The sequence below is a fragment of the Gastrolobium bilobum genome, unplaced genomic scaffold (assembly GCF_033153095.1).
Source record: "Gastrolobium bilobum isolate Gb01-03AN ecotype WA unplaced genomic scaffold, APGP_CSIRO_Gbil_v1 utg83628, whole genome shotgun sequence".
NCBI classification, from domain to species: Eukaryota; Viridiplantae; Streptophyta; class Magnoliopsida; order Fabales; family Fabaceae; genus Gastrolobium; species Gastrolobium bilobum.
In genome coordinates this window covers 16541-37873 of record NW_026898161.1, presented here as the reverse complement: position 1 = coordinate 37873, position 21333 = coordinate 16541, and the positions used below count along the sequence as shown (strand labels likewise).

Sequence of the window (21333 nt, the reverse complement as noted above, 5' to 3'; positions counted from 1 at the left end):
ATGTTTTGACAGTATCTCTTACCTACCTTCCAAGTGTGTCATACAATGAAGACAAAAACTTTCCTTCATAAACAATGAAACAAGGATATCCAAGAACAACATGCTTAAGCATTCAATGTAAAAGATGAAGTTTATTTACCTTTTTACATCAACATCAACAAATACATGTACATAGTTAACTTTAACACACAAACATGCTACATACAAACAATGTTTATGGAAGAATCATCACATGTATATATCCAAAAAATCTGCAAAGAAATATTTGCTATTTATAATGAAATGAAAAAAATAAACCAGTGGACAATTAAAGTGAATAACACTGCCAAATATCGTTGTTATGATAGACCGGATAATTAATAAATTGGATTATTATCATAGACTGGATAATCATCATAAACTGAATTATGATCATAGACTTCAAAGTCAAGAATGCTGATTTGCATCTCGATATCTTGAAAAGTGGACTGATTTCCAAGTCGTACTTCCCAATTCTGTCCCTGGTTTATAATCCCCAAGGGATTGACGTCCTCCTCTTCGTCATCAGATTCGTCCTCTAATTCCATTCTTTCTTCGGATTGAATGCCAACTTTGTCCACGCAAGTCGACGCTCCAAATATTGGATTTCCATGCTTTGCGCCTCAACAAGAGTTCGCTTCAAAATTTGGATTTTCATGCATACCCGCACTAGTAGTCGCTGCAAATATTGAATTCTCTTTCTCTGCGCCCGCACAAGTAGTCTCTCCAAAACTTGGATTTTCTTATCCAACGCTTGCTCAAGTTGGTGCTTCAAATCCTGGATCCGCCTTCCGAGCTCTTTATTTTCTATATCTCGCGGGTCTATCTCACGCAGTTGTCTATATTCTTCAGGAACGATTCCACCTTCCCTACCCTCGTGACTTCGCCGTCGTCGACCTCCGCGATTTTGTTCAGCCATTGGTTGAAGGCAACCCAGTGCTCTGATACCAAATGATGCCGAAAACGCATAGAAAAGTGGCTAAACAGAAAGTTGGGATACGATAAAAGAGTACCACTCTGGTTCTCAATTTCTATTAACAAAATATCAAAATTCAACTCCTAGAATAAGGGTTATAAGCACCCTTTTATAGACTAATTACAAATTGATTCAAAATTCAAAAATTTAAAATCCTAGAATTAAGAAAACTTCCTAAAATAAATATAATAGTAATTAGATTCTAAAAATAAATAAATAATTACAATTAAATCATTCAAAATACGTTCCAAATCTTTAATCTCAAATCACGCCAAATGTGTTGCTTTTCTTTTCTTCCCAAACAAATAACAATCACATCTGCTGCTTTATTGGGACTTGGATTCAATTGTAATTTGTTATATTTCAAATCGTAGCTTTTTTCAACAATTGGGTCATACTTATTGTGCCACAACTCTAGTCGACTACGAGCTTCTTGAATCAATGGTTGGGCCATGTACAATGGGCCAACTGTAAGTGCATCAGTCTTTAGGTCTATGATAAGGTCTTCGACACAGAAACAGAAAATAAAAGGGATACAAAGGAATTTCCTAGATTAACCAGATTTTGTATATTGAAAGTGTAAAGGAAAATTACAAAAAGTAATGGCAGTGCTAAAATAGGAAGATTACAAAATGCAGAAAAGGTAAATGATTGAACGAAATTACAGATAATGGATGCAGTTCGAGAGGCATCCCTTTTCTCCCAAGTTCCAAGCCCAGTCCCAAGTAATTGCCTGCCTTCTCCATTTCTTTTCTCTCTATTTGTTATCCATATCCACTCCTAGAATATTCTCTACTAACTAACCATTTTGCGGGTGGAAATCTCCTATAATGCTTCCTACATACTCTTTTACAACGAGTATCGTATCAATACCTCCCCCTTCAAAGTTTCACCTTGTCCTCAAGGTGAAAGCCTACTCACCATAATCATCGTCCAGGATCCCATTACTTGTAATATAGGGACCTACTTGTGCAAGAAGCATTATAGTTCCCACCAGGATCCTATTGCTCGTCAGTAGTTGTTCCATCTTCTTCTAAAGCAGTCTGAATTTGCGCAAGTATCTTTTCATCATCTGCCCAAATATCTTCCCCACAGCCAACCGCAGCTACTCAGACATCTGTCTCAACCCTCCTTGAATATAAATTCTTTGCAATATTAAAGTCCCTACCAAAATAAAAAATTGTTGCTTCTTTGCTAGAACTAATACTCACTTTCAAATAACAAACAGGACCTGGGTGCACTACAACTTAATTTGGTCTTGCTTGAAAATCATCAAATTGGAGCTTCAACCGTGAACCACCGTCAGCAACCATAGTGTTTTTATGAAATTGAGGTGCTTGAATTATAGTGCCAACAATCTGGGTTTTGGTCATTTGCTCTAAACTTCCAGCATCACCAACAAATTGGCCCAACTCTGGTTCTAACTTAGCTTTTTTCGTTATTTTTGGTTGCCATCTCCTATGCCTTTCTTCCTTGTGAATGTTTGACGATTTTGAATGACAGAAGGTGGTGAACTCACAATTTGTGTTGACATCGTTCATGATGCATTTGAGCTTCTTCGGCTGCACTTCAGGTTCAAGTGTCCAGGAAACTCGGCCAAGCTCATCGACTAAAACCTAGGTGTCATCATGGACATCGTAGCTGTTGACGACTCTCCCCAGCTCGTCTATGTTTTGGTGGTATGGTAGGATGCAGTATTAGTTTTTGGGCTTGGGTGTTGTTCAGTTTCGAATTTGGCTTTGTTGTTGGGTCTGGTTCGGTTACATAAAGAAATGGGATTATATGCCCATTCATCGCTCAAAAAATAAATCATATGGGTTTGGGTTTGGTGGCATTTGCAACCAAGTTGGGCCGGACCCGTCAATTCATTAAAGTGGCCCATTTCATGTCCTCTCCTTACTAACCTAATTTTCTCTTTTACCCATTTCACAGCTATTCCCTACCTCTTACCCACTTTATTGTTTATTCTCTCTTCCTTCTCAAGAAGATTTAAGTATGGTGACTTGGGTAATGGTGATGGGTTGGCCACCATCACTGGTGGCTATGGTGTCTCAAAAGCTTGTGCAACCTTCGCATCCATGGACTTTCCCCTATGCTTCTCGGTTTCTTCTGCTCGTGCCCCACATGATTTCGTGGCTGGTTTCCATTCTTTTCTTAGTTCTCCATCACAAGATCTCTCTTGGTTTCCATTTCTGGTTGTGAAACTTGCATTCCATCTCGCCTTCTGTTCGTTCGTTTTTTGTTAGAGTGATTCTTGGTCTTCTAAAGAAGTTTATCAAGGAGCCTGAGTTTCTCCTTATGATTTTCTTCAACTTTCCTTTCTCTTTTTTTCCATTCTTCAAATCTATTTTCCACTTGATTCTCTCTTTTCTTCCAATCTCTAAATTTGTTTTCCATTTTTTTTCTTGGTTTCAGCGCTCCTGGATTAGGAGCTCTAATACCAATTGATAGGATCTTCGACTTAAAAACAGAAAATAAAAGGGATTCAAAGGAATTTCCTGGATTAACCGGATTTTGTATATCGAAAGTATAAAGGAAAATTACAAACAGTAATGACAGTAGCTACTAAAATAGGAAGATTACAAAGTGCAGAAAAGGTAAATGACTGAAAGAATTTACAGATAATCGATGCAATTCGAGATTCATCCCTTCTCTCCCAAGTTCCTAGCCCATTCCCAAGTAATTGCCTGCCTTCTCCATTTCTTTCCTCTCTATTTATTATCCATACCCACTTCTAGAATATTCTCTACTAACTAACCATTTTGCTGAGTTAGCTCTGAGAGGTGGGAGTCTCCTATAATGCTTCCTACAATACTCTTTTACAACTGGTGTTGTTTCAATCTACCATGGTGTTGGTGTGGCCTTGGATCCTGATGACAAGGGGTTTACTACAGGCTCTTGCATTTATTTTGGCCCTAACCTAATCTTGGTGGTCCAAGAAGCAGTTTTTGATGGCTAGATCCATAACTGAGGTTGAATATATAAGCTTGGAAAACACTATAGCAGAGTTGTTCTGGATACAAACTCTACTCAGGGAATTACAAGTGCTGATTTTCACATCTATCATTTATTGTGATAACCTTAGCACAATTTCACTCTCAGATAAGCCTGTACTTCACTCTCAGACAAAGCGTATGGAACTATTTCTTTGTGAGAGAAAAGTTCATATACAAAAGCCTCACAGTCTGCCACACTCTCAGACAAAGCGTATGGAACTAGATCTTTTCTTTGTGAGAGAAAAGTTCATATACAAAAGCCTCACAGTCTGCCACATTCCAGCTTACGACCAGTGTGCAGATCTCGTCACCAAGGCCTTGTCATCACACAGATTTTGTGAATTAAGGGACAAACATAAGGTTTTGACCATTTCATTGATACACCCACCCTAAGTTTGAAGGGGAAATGTCGGAGTAATATACGTTGAATAGCTCGCTGTGATGTTCGAGTAATTCATATCTGTTCAGTAGCTAGCTGTCAGTTTAACTGTCAACTAACTACCTAACTGTTAAGTAGTTAGATGAGTTAGAATCTGTTAGGTGAATCAGATCCCGGTCTCTATTATAAATATAACATAAACTAAAGGGTTCTTTTAAAGTTCCTTTTTCATCATTATTTAGATAATAAAATTCTCAAACATTCTCTCTGAACCTTTATTTCATTTTCTTCTGTTTTCTATCACTTTTTTTTTTGCTGGTTCTTGAATTCTATCACACCTGTTTGCGTTCTTTCATTATCTTTCTTTTCCCTTTTCTGTTTAATCCTGAGAATTTCAACATTATTGATAGAAAATATGTAAAAAGAAAGAAAATACTCCCCATTAAACCCCAAATATCGAGGGTAGGGGTATTGATGGATGGAAAATATGTATTCAATTTGAATTTGACTTTGTAAAAGACTCTCTCTTATTGATTATCCTCTTTATTCTTTTGCATCCAGATGCTGCCAAGTTGCTGAAGAAGACTTATTTTAGTGGAGGTTTGTGGGTTACTGGTTACACGCCTCTTTGTCGTAATACTTGATTATTGATTGGCTGGTCCTCATCACAGGAACGGTTGCTGCATCAATTGCTGACATTGATTTTATTAAAAGAAGAGAAGGTATTGAAGAACTGTTTGAGGATGGCACTGTTTCATTCTTGAGCATAGCATCTATCCGCCATGGCTTTAAAATCCTGAATTCTCTTACTGTACCAGCAATATCATGGTATGCAGAATTGGATAAATATATAAAATATCCATTTACCTACATGAATTTTACTGTCATAATATCATTCTATCATTTGAAGTTTCTAATGGTTGTCTATTTGTAAACTTGTTAATCGTATGGATGGTTTAACTTGTTTTTAAACACTTGCTTGTAAAAAATATGGAAAAGTACATTCAGCCACCCTAAACGAGACATTTTGCGAAGTACCACCACGAGCTCTAAAGTTGTTCAGATTAGTTCTTTAACTATCATTTCAATAGATCCTTTGGTTTTGTTTCTGTTAAGTGATCATGGTAAATCCATGTGGAAAAATATGATCCATCTATTTAGAATAAATTGGTACTGTTGATTATTTTATCATTTTAAATCTTATTTTATATAATTTTCAATCATCCCAAATTAAAAAAAAATCCAACATTAATATTACCTTTATTCCAAACTAATTGGGGTCGGTGGTAGATGAACCCAAATGAAAGATACGAAGAGATTGAAAAAGGATAAAAATGAAAGTTAAGTGTGTGTGTGTTTATATATATATATAAATTAAAAAAATAAAATAAAGAAATATATCAACCATTATACTCTCTGGGCAATGAAAGGAAGGAACTAAAGTTCAAGATGAACAACTTCACTATCGCGTGGTGGTTGATCCTCTTCAACTTCACTGCTATCTGTGTCACCCTCTCTGTAGTCATTGAAATTGTTGTGTGTGGATTGAGTCACTTGTCTGTCCTAGAATGTGAGTTGTATTAACGTAGCTTTCTGCGAGACCTGAGCACGTTGGGTCAGGTTTATCTAAGGTCCTTCAGCCAAGATCTGTTCATTTTGTTTGATTGAGAGTTGTTCGTGACTCATTAGCTCAATTCCAAGATTAGCAACGGAGTAGGATCTGTCTCGACCATGCACCATCTTTACAAAAGGATTGTACTAAGAGGGAAGACCTTCAAGGATAGTCTCTGTGTGTTCTTCTATTGTTATAGGACTTCCAATCAATTTCAACGAATCACATATTGTTTTGATTGTGGCTAGATATTCTTTTGCACTTTTTGTTCCTTTCTTCATCGTCTTTAAACATTTTTTTTTTTTTGACTGACAAGCAGTTACATTATAAACATATTTTGTTTCCTATCATACAAGTAGTGGGTAATTTCTAGATAAGAGGTTGAAAATATTTGATATACAGGTTGAAATCTATTTGGTATCTGTATTAGATATTTAACAATCTTATTTTGTGTATTTTTTGTTGGCTAATATACGACAGTCTTTGAGTGATAAACAAGTTGCTAGGTTGAGAGAGGAGATCACAAATTCAGTGGGCATAAGAAAGCTTGTTTCAGTTTCAGATGATGATTTTTTCATTGAACGTTTGATCTGTATGGAGATACTTGAGAATATGGCAGATGTGGCTGGGTCTGTGGCTAGGCTTGGGAAGAAATGTAGTGATCCAATTTTGAAAGGTTTTGAATGCCTTTTATGAGTTCATCACTATGGATGTGAATCCATATGGGTGGGAATTCACTTGCGAAAAGATGAAAAAAAAGATCGAAAGGATGGAAAAGTTCATATCAACTAATGCAAGTTTGTAACAAGAGATGGAAGTGTTTGCTGATCTTGAGCAAACCCTTACAAGAATGAAAGCTAGTGGTGAGTCTGATGTTGTAACTTTAATTGAGTTTCAAAAGAAGATTGGATGGAAGAGGTAGGAGGTGAAGAACTTACAGGATATTTCTCTGTGGAACAGGACATGTGATTATGCCATCAACATGGGGGGAGACCATCACGATGTTGATGGCGATGGGAAATTTCAGTATATTATCTCCATTTTTTGCAGAAACGAACGTAAAATGGTTTTGGGAAATTTTGTTAGGGTTCTCTATTTTCCTTTCTTGCAACGTCTTTGTTAGAAATAATAGGTCTTGATTATGGGGATACCTTTTTCTCCTGTTGCTAAGATGGCTTATATTCGCCTGTTTCTTGCCCTTGCCGCCATTCATCACTGGCCCCTTCTCCAACTTGATATTAAGAATGCTTTTCTACATGGTGACTTCCAGGAGGAAGTTTATATGGAGCAACCACCAGGTTTTGTTGCTCAGGGGGAGAGTTCTGGAATGATATGTAAACTTCGGAAATCTTTATATGGCCTGAAGCAATCTCCTCGAGCCTGGTTTAGCCGCTTTAGTTCAGTTGTTGAATCCTTTGGCTTAATCAGAAGCAAAGCCGATCATTCTGTCTTTTACCGGCATAGCTCTTCTGGCCAGTGCGTTTATCTCCTGGTCTATGTTGATGACATTATCATTACAGGCAGTGATCAGACCGGGATTGATCAGTTGAAAGAGCATTTATTCAATCAATTTCAGACCAAAGATCTTGGTAGACTTCGATATTTCTTGGGGATCAAAGTTGCACAGCCTAGGCGGGGCATTTCCATCTGTCAGAGGAAGTATGCACTGGATATCCTAGATGAGACTGGCATGTTAGGCTGTAAACCCATTGATACACCTATGGACCCCAATGATAAGTTATTACCAGGACAGGGGGAGCCACTGCCAGATCCCAGTCGCTACCGCCGACTAGTTGGAAAATTGAATTATCTTACTGTGACAAGGCCAGATATCTCCTTCGCAGTCAGTGTTGCAAGTCAATTTATTGATTCTCCCTGTGACTCCGATTGGGATGCAGTTATTAGAATTCTCCGATATATTAAAAAGGCGCCAGGAAGAGGTTTATTATATACAAATAAAGGGAGTTCAGAGATCTCTAGTTATTCAGATGCTGACTGGGCAGGTTCTCCTTCAGATAGACGATCCACCTCAGGGTATTGTGTTCTCTTCGGAGGAAATTTGATCTCTTGGAAGAGTAAGAAGCAAACTGTGGTCGCCAGATCCAATGCGGAGGCAGAATATCGGGCAATGGCAAATGCAACCTGTGAGCTCATCTGGCTGAGACAATTGCTAAAGGAACTCCATCTCTGTGAACAAAAGCCTATGAAGCTCATTTGTGACAACCAAGCCGCTTTGCATATATCCTCTAACCCAGTCTTTCATGAGAGAACCAAGCATATAGAAATTGACTGTCATTTTGTTAGAGAAAAGATCCAGTCAAGGGAGATCGAGACAGCATTTGTCAATTCCAATGATCAACTTGCGGATGTATTCACTAAAGCTCTAAGAGGTCCCCGAATAGATCATATTTGTAACAAGCTGGGAGCTTTTGATATATACGCACCAGCTTGAGGGGGAGTGTTAGAAATAATATTAATTTATTATTATTAGAATAGTCTAGATTGTGGGCTTGGCCCATTAGGTCATCCCATTAGGTCTTTTAGTCTCTATAAATAGAGAGCCTCCTTGTACAGACTTACACACTTGAATATACAATATATTTCAGATTCAATTGTCTTTACCATGAGCAATGAGCAACCTCGAGTGAGATGCAAGTGATACACTCAACGACATCGTTTTTTGTCCAAGGTGGATTGTGACATTGTGACTCAGCAACTTAACATTACACGTGAGATTCGTTAATAACGACATTGGAGCCCCACTAACAGAAGGACTTACGTGAGCCTAATTTGAAAAAACCAGGCACCACGAATGCCTTTTTTTTTCATGGGGACTAAATAGGGTATCGTGAAATTTGCTAAGGATCAAAAAAGGTATTTACTGTATCTCTTAACACGCTCCCTCATGCTAGAATCTTTTGGGTTTTGAAGTTGGATAATGCACATATCCCTTTTTGGTTTACCTTATGCCAAAACTTAACTTTTTTGTTATAATATTGGGGCAACAAGGATCAAACTCTCGATCATTTGAAAATAGGCTCTGATACCATGTCAGTTTTTGGTAGAGTTTGTTGTAAATTTAGAGAGCTATAATACGCCTCTTCCCACAACATTAGGACCTTGCTTAATTATTATTTTTTTGAGTTATTTTGTGTTTTGTTACTTTGTATTCTACATCACACACACTGATATGCTCGCTATACTCACTGTTATTATTCTAAAACTTAATTAATTATGAGAGTGGATGTGTGAGGATTGAATTTAAAGCCAATTTAATAAAAGCATTGATATGGATGCAATAAATCATTCAACTTAGTTACTCAAATGCTGAAGTATTTAGCAGATGTTGGAAAATATCTTTAATTTAGGAAAATACTTCCTATATCTTCTATTTAGGGACTATCTTTAATTTAGGAAAAAAAGTTCGTATATCTTCTATTTAGGGAATGGTTATTCTGTAAATAAATAGAATTTGATTTGCATTATTTTCAATAATTTGCTAGTTTCCTTATCTTAGATATTGCAAATTTTTTAGTATTAGAGACTGCAAATTCCTAATTTCCTATTATTAGATATTGTAAATCATGCATAAATAGATGGTACTACCGAGGATTTCCTTACAAATCCCTTTGTACTGCTGAAAGTCTAGCAATGTTTCTTAATGCAATTACGAGTATTAAATATCATTTATTATTATATTGTTTTTACTTTTTTTCAACATTATTTTCTTTGAATTTTTATATCTTAAAGCATGCAAAATTTGTTGCCTTGTAGGCATACAACATCTCTTGCCTTGTATACAAGGAAAATGCTTTTGGCCCTGAGGCATGGCAATGGATCTAGTATGTGCTTCCTCTATGGACGTCATAATTCAATGGTTAGTTATTGCACATTTTTTTGTCCAATTTATAGTTTTTTATGCACTAGTGATTTGTGCTTTAACAATTATGAGACTAATGGACATTGGTTGGTTGCGTCCTTTCCCCCCCTGAATTTCTGTAAGTTCTTTTTTTTATTTTTCTCTTGCAAACTTTTTTCAGTTATGACAACATAAAGATAGAGAAATTAGGCTAGTCTTGCTACAAATGTAATTGTTTAGAACTTTTGAAATAGTAGTCTTACATTATAATATTAGGACTTGAAAAGAAAGGAAGGGTAAAGAAAACAGATTGAACATGAGCAAAAGGAATCTTAAATGATTGAGAATCCTTTGAATTGGAGTCTTTTTTGGGTCTCCTTGACTCTTCCTTAGTTTGCTAGTCTGGATAAAAGGATTTTGTCTCTTGATCATTTAGGATAGCATTTATGCAAATCTTTTATTCAATTGCTAACTTATTCATTCAAAAGAGTAACATCTATTTTGATAAACTTTGTCAGAGAAAATATAAACCATTAAAAAGCCCTCACCCATCAGCTTAAGCTTTTGGGTTGAATTGATTTTTTACAAACTTCTTTGGAGGTCCCAACTTTTTGGGTAAACTATTTGCATTCTGCATAGTGATAATGCAAAAGAATATTTTTCTACCCCATTTAGTTATTTTATGTAGTTTCATGCAATGATTCATCATTCCACTTCTCCTCACTCATCTCAACATAATAACATTGCCAAAAGATAACAACTTCATGTCATTGTGTTTAACCTATAGGGTTTAGGTTGAGAAGGAGGAAAAAAGAGATATGAATATTATTCTCTTATGTATATTGTTGTTTATTGAAAAAGGTTTTCAGTATATTGATTTGAATAATTACATGAGGAATGAGGAGTATTTATACAAGGAAAAATAGCTAAGCATGACTAAGCTATGACTCACCAAACCTAATCACAATCATAAGAATGACTCAGCTATGACTCACTAAACATAATCACAATTAATTCTAATCAATTACAATTAATCCTAATTAATAGGAAATAAAAAAACAATCAATCCTAATTAATCTTAATTATTCCTAATTAATAGGAAATAAAAACGGAAAAATATTTGAATTTGAATTCTGATTTTCTACACTCCCCCTCAAGTTGGGAGGTAAATGTTGATCATTCCCAACTTGCCAATCAAGTCTTCAAAGGCTGGCCGGTGTAGGCCCTTAGTGAGAATATCTGCAATCTGCTCTTTTGTAGGAATATACACCATACATACACTTCCATCATCTATTTTTTCTTTGATAAAGTGGCGATCAACCTCCACATGTTTTGTTCTGTCATGGTGAACTGGATTTTGAGCAATACTGACAGCAGCCTTATTATCACAATACACTCTGACAGGTAGGGAAAAAAGATCTTCAATTCCTCAAGGAGTCTTCTTAACCAAATTCCTTCACAAATACCATGGGCTAGAGCCCGAAATTCTGCTTCTGCACTGCTCCGGGCAACAACTGTTTGTTTCTTACTTCTCCAGGTCACAAGATTTCCGCAAATATAGGTGCAATATCCTGAAGTGGATCTTCGGTCCAATGCAGAGCCAGCCCAATCTGCATCTGTATATATTTCAATCATCCTCTTGTGTCCCCTTTTAAAGAACAATCCTCGTCCAGGGGTGTTTTTGAGGTACTTCAGAATTCTATAAACTGCACTCAGGTGTTTTTCCTTAAGAGAATGCATGAATTGACTAACCATGCTAACTGCAAATGCAATATCAGGCCGAGTGTGAGATAAGTAGATCAACTTCCCCACCAATCTCTGATACTGCTCTTTGTCAACTTCTTTCCCATCTTCGATTCCCAATTTAATATTGGGTTCAACTGGAGTCTCTGCTGGCTTGCACCCAAGCATTCCTGTTTCTTGTAACAGGTCTAGAATATATTTCTTCTGAGTTAAAGAAATTCCTGCCTTACTTCGAGCAACTTCCATGCCTAGGAAATATTTGAGAGATCCAAGATCCTTCAGTTCAAACTGATTAGCTAAACATTTCTTCAAAGAGCTTATCTCCTCACAATCATTACCTGTGACAATTATGTCATCAACATAAACAATGAGAATAGCAATTTTACCACCATTAGAGTGTTTTAAAAATAAAGTGTGATCAGTCTGAGCTTGGAGGAATCCTCTTCCCTTAACAGCTTGAGTAAACTTCTCAAACCACTCTCTAGGAGATTGTTTAAGACCATAGAGAGACTTTTTCAACTTGCATACTGAATCGTCTCCTTTTTCAAAACCAGGTGGTGGATCCATATAAACTTCTTCATGTAGATCATCATTTAAGAAAGCATTCTTTACATCTAATTGTTGCAAGGGCCAACCAAGATTTGCAGCAAGTGATAAAAGAACTCGGATAGTGTTAAGCTTGGCAACAGGGGCAAATGTCTCTTGATAGTCTATCCCATGAGTTTGAGTGAATCCCTTAGCAACCAGTCTGGCCTTATACTTGTTGATGTTGTTATCTGCATTAAACTTTATTGTGAACACCCACTTGCAACCTACTGTTTTCTTTCCTCTGGGTAATGCTACAGACTCCCAAGTTCCATTTTTGTTGAGTGCATCCATTTCTTCAAAGACTGCATTCCTCCATTTTGGATCATCAAGTGCTTCTTGGATATTTTTTGGTATTTTTGTACTGTCTAACATAGTGTTGAAAGCACGAAAACCTGGGGACAACTTTTCATATGTGATATGATGAGAAATAGGATGAGCAGTACAAGATCTAGTACCTTTTCGGAGAGCAATAGGCACATCTAGGTTGGCTGTATCAGTGTTGCTGGAACTAAGACTCGAGTCAGAATCCTGGCAGTCTAGAGGCTCCTGAGGTGATTCTCGCCTGCTGTAAAACTTTTCCCATTTCCCGGGAGGATCTCCATTATCTGACACATTAACTCCCCCTGTCTTTTTCATAATGACTCCCCTGTCTCCAACGGCAAAGGCAAAACAACAGAATCATTTGGTTTCCAAGACTTATCTTCATCAACCCCAATAGACTCCCCCTGAAGAGAAGTCGAAGGAAAAAAAGATTGTCTCTCATCAAATGTGACATCCATAGAAACAAAGACCTTACGAAGTGAAGATGAGTAACACTTGTAGCCCTTTTGGTTAGGAGGATATCCTATGAAGACACATTTAATGGACTTAGGATCGAGCTTGGACCTTTGATGGGAAGGAACATGTACAAAAGCCACACAGCCAAACAACTTGGGAGGAAGGGAAGAATGAGCCCGAAAAGAAGGAAAGGTGTGGGTAAGACAAGATAAAGGAGATTGAAAATTTAGGACACGAGAAGGCATCCGATTGATGAGGTATGCTGCAGTCAAGACAGCTTCCCCCCACAAATATTTAGGGACATGCATGGTAAACATAAGAGCTCGAGCAACTTCAAGGAGATGTCTATTTTTTCTTTCAGCCACCCCATTTTGTTGAGGGGTGTTAGGACAAGAACTTTGATGAAGAATACCATGTTGGCTGAGATAGTTTCCAAGAACAGAATTAAAATATTCAGTACCATTGTCAGTTCGAAGAATTTGGATAGAGGTCTGGAACTGAGTTTGAACCATAGCATGAAAGTTTTTAAAAATGGATGCAGCGTCAGACTTATCCTTTAGAAGGTATACCCAACATACCCTAGAGTGATCATCTATGAAAGTTATAAACCAACGAGCACCAGAGATATTTTTTTCACTGGCTGGACCCCATATATCACTATGAATCAAGGTAAATGGAGAAGAATCATGATGGACTCTAGGAGGATAAGAAACACGAGAATGTTTTGCAAGCTGACAAATATCACAAGAAAAAGAACTGGGATTTTTATTGATAAATAAGCTTGGGAACAACTTCTGAAGATAAATGAAATTTGGGTGTCCTAACCGACGATGCCACAACAAAACATCATTACAATCATCAGACAAACATACCGAGTGGTTCACAAAAATTTTTCCTTCACAAGAATCTTTTTCTAAATAATAAAGTCCTTCTTCCTCTCTAGCACTGCCAATCATCAGCCCCGAGTCCTGTTCCTGGAAAACACAAGCATTGACAGCAAACTTGGCAACACAATGTAACTCAGACGTAAGTTTGCTGATAGAGATAAGGTTACAAGTAAGAGAGGGAACATGAAGGACTGAGTTCAAAGTAATGTGTTCAGAAAGTTTAATGGATCCTTTTCCAGCAATAGTAGAGAAGCTGCTATCTGCTGTTCTTATTCGTGATTGTTGATAGTAATGGGTATAAGAACAAAATAAGGTTGCATTACCTATCATATGATCTGAAGCCCCTGAATCAAGAATCCATCGACTACTATTATCAACATGGAAAGCTATACCTTGTTGAGCAACATTGCTGGATGGAAATTTACTTTCAATCAACATGGCTGCGTGTGGTAACGCGTAGGGCGGACGCTCCATCCTTTCTCTAGCGCGTGGGGGCGTGTGGCTCAGCAGAATCTGATGGTCCTTCTTGAAACTTGTAGACCGGCTCCTTCTGTTTCGAATGGTGCGGATCTTGGCCGGAAATGTCGCCGGAAAAATTTTTCGACGGCTGCTGACGGTGGCTGACGGTGGTGGAAAGCTGGGATTTTGCCTTTTACAGTGATTGGTAGCCTTACTTTGCTCTTGGGACTTTGTATAACACCTCACAATTTTAAATCAAGTAATTAAAATATTAAGTGAGCAATCAAGTGATGGATTAGTGAAAATCCAAAAGATTAGGCCAAAATACAAAGAAAGGGCAAAACGGTAATTAGCCAACACGCAACCCTAGGAAGATAAAAATTGAGTAGAAGGTCTCAGATGGTAAAAATAACCCTGGAAATAGGTTCAGAACGAAAAATTGAGTGGACAGGCAAGTTTCAGAAAAATCAGTGAATAGTGTATTTCGCGGGTAAAAATACCGCGGTACGATTGCACCGTAAAACGTGCCGATTGAGTTTTGAGCTCTAGGTTTCAAATATGAGTTAAAAATGGTCTAATGAGTTAGGAAATATGATTTCTTATAATATTTGATGAAATTAAGACAGTTTGGGGAAGCGTGCCAATGGCGCGCATAATAGCTTAAAACAGTGTTTTCTCCGAACGAATGGAGGACTCTTAATTCATCTGATCAAGCCTAATTAAAGGGGAATAGTTAATGTTAAAAATTTGAGTTTCTAAATAGGTTGTGAATTTACGGACGTTTAGTGGAATCAGAGGAAAATTCGGATTAGTTTTAAATCGCGTAAGGTGGCGGTGGGACCCACCCCACTTAAGTGACTTAAGCCACATGTGCTTGGCACTATTCATGCATCACTTTCCTCCCTCTTCTTGCTCAAACCCGCAGCCACCATAGCCCTTCCCCTCCAAGATTTCATTTCACCATAACTTAGCCATTTCTTCACCAAATCCATTGATTCTTGTCTTGAAATTTGATGGAAATGGCCTTCTAAATCCATTGGTGGTACTCCCAAGCCTTGAAAGCCACTAGATTTTGAGAAAAACCCTCCCCAAAGCTGCGGCCCTTTCCTTTAGATTTGTGAAAATGGTGTTGATTGATGCTCCAATGGTGGAGTATGTTTAGGAGGAGCCTTGTGCCAAGCTTTTGGGTGAGTTTCCTTGTGTTCCAATGGTTTGATTTTGTGGTTGAATTTATGAACCCTAAAGAGGGCTTGTTGGATTGATGTGTTTAGAGAGCTCAATTGGAAAATGTTTGTACATGAATGTGTCTTAGAATGATGTGTAGTAGCCATAAATGCAATAAAAATTATTGATGAAAAATGTGAATTTTTAACTTAGAAAATTTTGAGGTTGTCATGACTTTGAGTTTTGAAAATGTGTTAGGATTGGATTGATGAGTTGTTGTATGATTGTATGTTGATATAATAGGATTGTATGAGGTGTGGAATGATTAAAGTTGTATGGAAATTCCTTGGAATGCCATAGGGTAAAATTCGATTCTTTGAGGAAAGATTGAGGAATTGTTGTTGAAAAATAATTTGGATGATGATTTGTGTAGTTATATGGTGCTTAGATGGGTTGTGTTGTGCTTGGAGAGTGTTTGAATCAATGGAAAAAAATGAATTGTGTTAGAGACCTAAATGAGCCCAGAATGAAATATTTCGCAAAACGATGCGTAAATGTCGGAAAACGAAAAAACGACGATTGAACTAGCCTCTAAACAACCTAAGGGAGTGTTATAAAATGAGAAAGAAAATTTAGAAAAATAAATCTCACATTTACACTACAATGGCCGAACCATCAAGGGAGGATGGGAAGGATTTTTGTGTTTTTGCGTTTTGATACTATTTGACGAGTACTGATGGATGTACATTATTGTATAGGTTGCCGTACGTCGACCTGAATCCCGAATCTTGAATCAGTGAATTGCCCTTGGTCCGGGACCAAGTGGATTGAGGTAAGAAATTGGTTCATTGCATGTGTAATTATAAATTAACATGTATGGGTTGAACTGAGAGTGATTGGGAATGTCCTCTGTGTAGGCATTCCGCTGTGTACCGAGTTGAGGGATAAGCTGCTGCGGAGCTTGTGGAAACACGAATTAAGGTAACCTCTTGGTACTGGGGCTTGTTCCCCTTTTCTGTTCCACCTTTCCAGTTGATGGTAACGGTAGGAAGTGTGTATGAATAGTATATAACACATGAGCATGCATGCATTATTGCTATGGGTACTTAAGTACCGAGTCTCTGGCCAGTAGACAGTTTTATTAGCCTTCGGGCATTTTCGGACTTCCGCTGGATAGGTCTCCAGGAGGGAGTTCCAGTTGACTGCGGTCATGGTGTGTGATCCGGGTAGGAGCACACTAGGAATGTCTTTGGCGTTTTGGTTGGTTTGGGCATCATGGTTGTGGTTTCTGTGAACACACCTTGGATGATACCCATAGGCTTATATATGCCGAGGGCGTACGTGGAATTGGGGTTACCATCCCGTATCGTCGTATTTTGTTTTCTTTATATTCCCCATTCTCTAAATCCCTTGCTATATCCCGTTTTCAAAGTGGTTGTTGTATTCTATTGATATGCATCGAAGTGAACCATTGGGTGGAGTTTTCTCCAGAACCTCTTGGTTACTGAGATATATTCGTATATCTCACCCCGTCTCGGGGCATTTATTTCAGGAGGTAGCAGTGGAGCAGGAGCCTCGGGCAAGAGGCCCGCAGAGTGAGCGCTGGAGCGCTTCATATTTTGCATTTTGTTGGCCGTGTGGCCTAGGCTAGACTTAGGGCATGAACATGTCATTTGTATTTATTAGTAGCTTCATTAGCATCTTGTTCATGCCATTTTGCCTAAGTCTAGTAGTGATGTATTTGGTTATGTTGTCTTTTAAATTAAGTTGAAATTTTAGAAGAATGTAATTTGAAGTTTTAGTTTCAAGTTGTAATTTGTAAAGCCATATTGTAATAGTATTGATGCATGTCTAATTATGATGGAAGGGCCTTAGGCCTATTTTAGGTTATGATAATATGTATGATGGAAATATGCATGAAAAAGGTGTTAGTGATTGCAACTACTTAAGAATGATTGATATGGACTCTATGTTTAATAACTATAAACTGGATTGGGTTGTAAGTGCCCCAAGGCGTTGTTGGTCCTTGTGTGTGCCACCCATTGGATTATTACTGTATTATCATGTGTTTATTAGGTACATTTGAGGTTTAAATGATCTTTTACAAATTTGGGATTATTGGAAAAACAAAGGAAACTCTGGCGAATTTTCTGTAGAATTGGCAGATTTTAGGAAAACTTCGGGAGACCATATCTCCCTCCATAGAGGTCCCCTAGGGACGTGCCATACGCCATTTTGAAGGTTGAGATGTCCTCTACCTTGTGTCAAAATTTTAGGAAATTCTGGGTTGATCTTCGGCCTGAAAAAAATAGAGAAACACGGACTGCCCATGTGCCCCTACACCTGAGGCAGATTCTGGACTGGATTTGGGAAATTAATTCCTGCTTCGTTTCTCCGCCAAATTAAGCGTGTGATATATCAAAATGAATTTTTTGATGTCTAGTTTGTAGGATAAAAATTTGAGAGCAAATGGTTGAGTCGATTGAGTGAAGTAATTCGAGCAATGTGAGTGGTTTGGAGCTGTTTTTGGGATTGTTTGGGCTAATTGCTTATCCAACTTCAAACGGCGATAACCGGAGCAAATGAGCTCCGAATTGAGCGTATGTTAGCTTTTTAAAAAGGGAATTAAGTAACACAAAGATATAATCTGAGAAGAAGGGTTGGTTCCGATCGGTTTGGTCGCAGAAAAACTTAGAGTGAAACATGTTCGAATTGGTAACAAACGTAAAGTTGGAAATTGGCTAAGTGAGTTTATGGGAACTCCTTAGTAACTTATAATAAGTAACATAAGTGATAAAAATAGTTTAAATAAGTCTTCCGCAAGAGTTTACGGTTACGGTCACAGCTTTTAATTATTACGCCTTTTTATGTTTTAAATGCTCGCGTAATAATCGGAAAAAAATTTATTCGCGTTTTATAAATGAACTGCTGTGATTGTAACTGCGCTTAATATCATAATTAATGTTAACAATACCGGTACGTAACGGGCTGTTACACTTTGTAGGAAGGGAAAATAACCTTAATAATGGTTGGAGGTTGAGTTTTCCGGCGTTGTGCCGCCGGTTTCACGGTGGTTGTGGTGGCTGAGTTTTCTCAGGACCAACCTGCTCTGATACCATATTGAAAAAGGTTTTCAGTATATTGATTTGAATAATTACATGAGGAATGAGGAGTATTTATACAAGGAAAAATAGTTAAGCATGACTAAGCTATGACTCACCAAACCTAATCACAATCATAAGAATGACTCAGCTATGACTCACTAAACATAATCATAATTAATTCTAATCAATTACAATTAATCCTAATTAATAGGAAATAAAAAAAAACAATCAATCCTAATTAATCTTAATTATTCCTAATTAATAGGAAATAAAAACAGAAAAATATTTGAATTTGAATTCTGATTTTCTACATTGTTATATGATATGATGTGATATAAAATACAAAGCCTAAGCTTAAGATGTTTGGTATAGGTCACATTAATGGTTTTATATTATATTTTTTTAACATGTCCCCTCACACAAGAGTCTATTGTATTTGAAGGGTGGACAATTCACAAACTACCTACTTGTGTTAAGAAATTCCTCAAACTTGTAATCATTTGGTCACAGAGGCTCTGATATAATGTAAATGGCCAATTTAACCCAAAAGGTTAAGTTGTTAAGTAAATGTCACATTAATAATTTTATGTTATATCTCTCTAACATAAGCTTAAGTTGAGCTTATATATATATATATATATATAAGGATTTTGTGGCTCTTGCAGTTACAGGAAACTTTGTCAGCAGTCAACATTACTTGTGGGGATTTAGGAGTGAATAAAGTGTGCGACTCTGACTTGGTGTGAAGAAAAGAGCTTAGGTGTCATTTATGTCCACTAGGTGCATTATGGGTGTGGGTATGATATATATATATATATATATTGTTGGATAGGAATGGATGTAATATTATAACATTAATATTTTCTCTGTACCACTTTTCTTAAATAAATTTGTTTATACTTGTCCATGAGATTAACTCAAAGTATATGGATTTATTCACAGCATGTACATAATCATATCATATTAAATTTAAATCTTTTATGACCTTTGTTTTATTAGAGGGTTAATATCTTTTTACAGACTTATCTCTGTTATGTATTTTTGACTTAGACTTTTTGACTTAGACTAGTTGTGATTTTAAAGGTATTCAGAGTTATTTTATATTTATACATTTTCTAAATAAAACTTTGTTATTGGTAGAATCTTAGGTTTGGTGTTATGACATACAATCTCGTGCTTTACAGGTATCCTAGGTAGGATCTATGAGTTTGATAACCGAGAGTGGTACCTTTATTGACTGGCTCTGTCAGTAGGTAATCAATGAACATTTTAAAAGAAAACTCTGGTCTTAGAACCGTGTACATTGATGTCAGAATGTTATTTTCTATTCAATTGATAAAGAATGCATAAGCATGGGATTTCAATTATACTATTTTTTTGTTAGGTGAAAATATTTTCTTTGAGGTTGCTTCTGTAATATTAATGATATTAATAGAGACGATTATTAGTATGAGCCCTTAATTTCCTTTTCTTTTAAGTTCAAGATTTCATTGATGGAACCTAAAAGTATTGTTCCTTTATGATGTAACCTTTTCTGGGTGTACTGCATGTGAATTTTGACACGTAGGCACTCACAGTATTGGATTCTTATTACTTCAGAATTCATACCATTTCTTCCCCATTGCTTCTGTAAAACTTTTAGTAACTTAGTGGTTCATAGTTCATACTATGTTTAATTAAATGGGGATAATAAAATCAACTTAAATGTTATGATGTGTGCATTATTATATTGAACTGTTTGTTTCAATTTTTTTGTCAGCGTGTAGAAATGGAGCACTGTGATCCGCAAGTACACAGAAGGGATATGAAAAATAAAGGAAGAAATGTTGTGTGGTCAATTGCAATGGATAAATGCCTAATTGAAGCTCTGGTTGTTCAAGCAAAAAATGGAAACAGAATTGACAAATGTTTCAGTGAAAATGCATATGTTGCTGTCTGTGTAGCTGTAAACACTCGTTTCAACTTAAATTTGAATAATCAGAAAATTATCAACCGTCTGAAGACACTTAAGAAGAGGTATAAAGTAATAAAAGATGTGCTAAGTCAAGATGGTTTCTGGTGGAATCCAAATACAAAGATGATCGAGTGTGATCGTGATGAGCTTTGGAAGAGATATGTTTCGGTGAGTCTATCTTTAATCTTTCCCAGTTTATGAATGTTATGCATTAATTCAAAATACCTATTCTAGTGTTCTCTAATTCGTTGGATAGACACACCCTGATGCAAAAGGATTTCGCGGAAAGCAGATAGATATGTATGATCAGCTTAAAGTTGTTTGTGGGAATGATCAAGCTCCTGGTCGTTGGGCTAAGATGAAGGGTGATAAAAATCAAGTGGACATGAAGAACTGTGAAGATGAATCAGCCTCATTTGCATCTCCCAGTTCAGAAAACATGAGTGAGACAGATGGAACTGAGTCTTACAGTGTGCCTCCAGAGTATGGTCAGATACCGGAGCCTCCTGCGGTTCAACCTCTGAGACAACTTCCCAAACGTCCTTGCAGTTCAGATGCTCTTCAGGATGCATTGATGACGGTGGCATCAAGCATACAACGATTGGCTGATTCAATGGAGCACAGCAAATGCACAATTGATGCTGCAGAGCTATTTCAGGCTGTGATGGAGATAGATGGGTTGGAAGAGGGAAAACAGATGTATGCATTTGAATATTTAAATGTTGATCCTGTCAAAGCCAGAGCTTTCCTGACTTACAATTCTAGGATGAGAAAGATATACTTGTTTAAACAGTTCTGGTGGTGGAGGGGAGGGTGA

The 21333-nt window shown here is 37.1% G+C and overlaps 1 protein-coding gene across 1 annotated transcript; it reads left to right on the top strand.

The window, feature by feature from the left end:
• The first annotated feature begins 582 nt into the window (after nucleotides 1-582).
• LOC133313375 (uncharacterized) lies at nucleotides 583-21333 on the top strand. Its single transcript, XM_061514738.1, has 7 exons — nucleotides 583-946; nucleotides 2927-3220; nucleotides 4931-4969; nucleotides 5041-5197; nucleotides 9756-9858; nucleotides 20322-20684; nucleotides 20773-21333. Exons 1-7 carry the CDS (start codon nucleotides 583-585, stop codon nucleotides 21331-21333), a joined length of 1881 nt encoding a protein of 626 aa, XP_061370722.1.

Bases quoted from the DNA above. Each gene is read 5' to 3' on its own strand.
- LOC133313375 (XM_061514738.1), top strand. From the start codon at position 583: ATGCCAACTTTGTCCACGCAAGTCGACGCTCCAAATATTGGATTTCCA. The intron at 3,221-4,930 runs GTTCGTTCGTTT...TTTTGCATCCAG, and splicing joins TGCATTCCATCTCGCCTTCT to ATGCTGCCAAGTTGCTGAAG. The intron at 20,685-20,772 runs GTGAGTCTATCT...TTCGTTGGATAG, and splicing joins TTTGGAAGAGATATGTTTCG to ACACACCCTGATGCAAAAGG.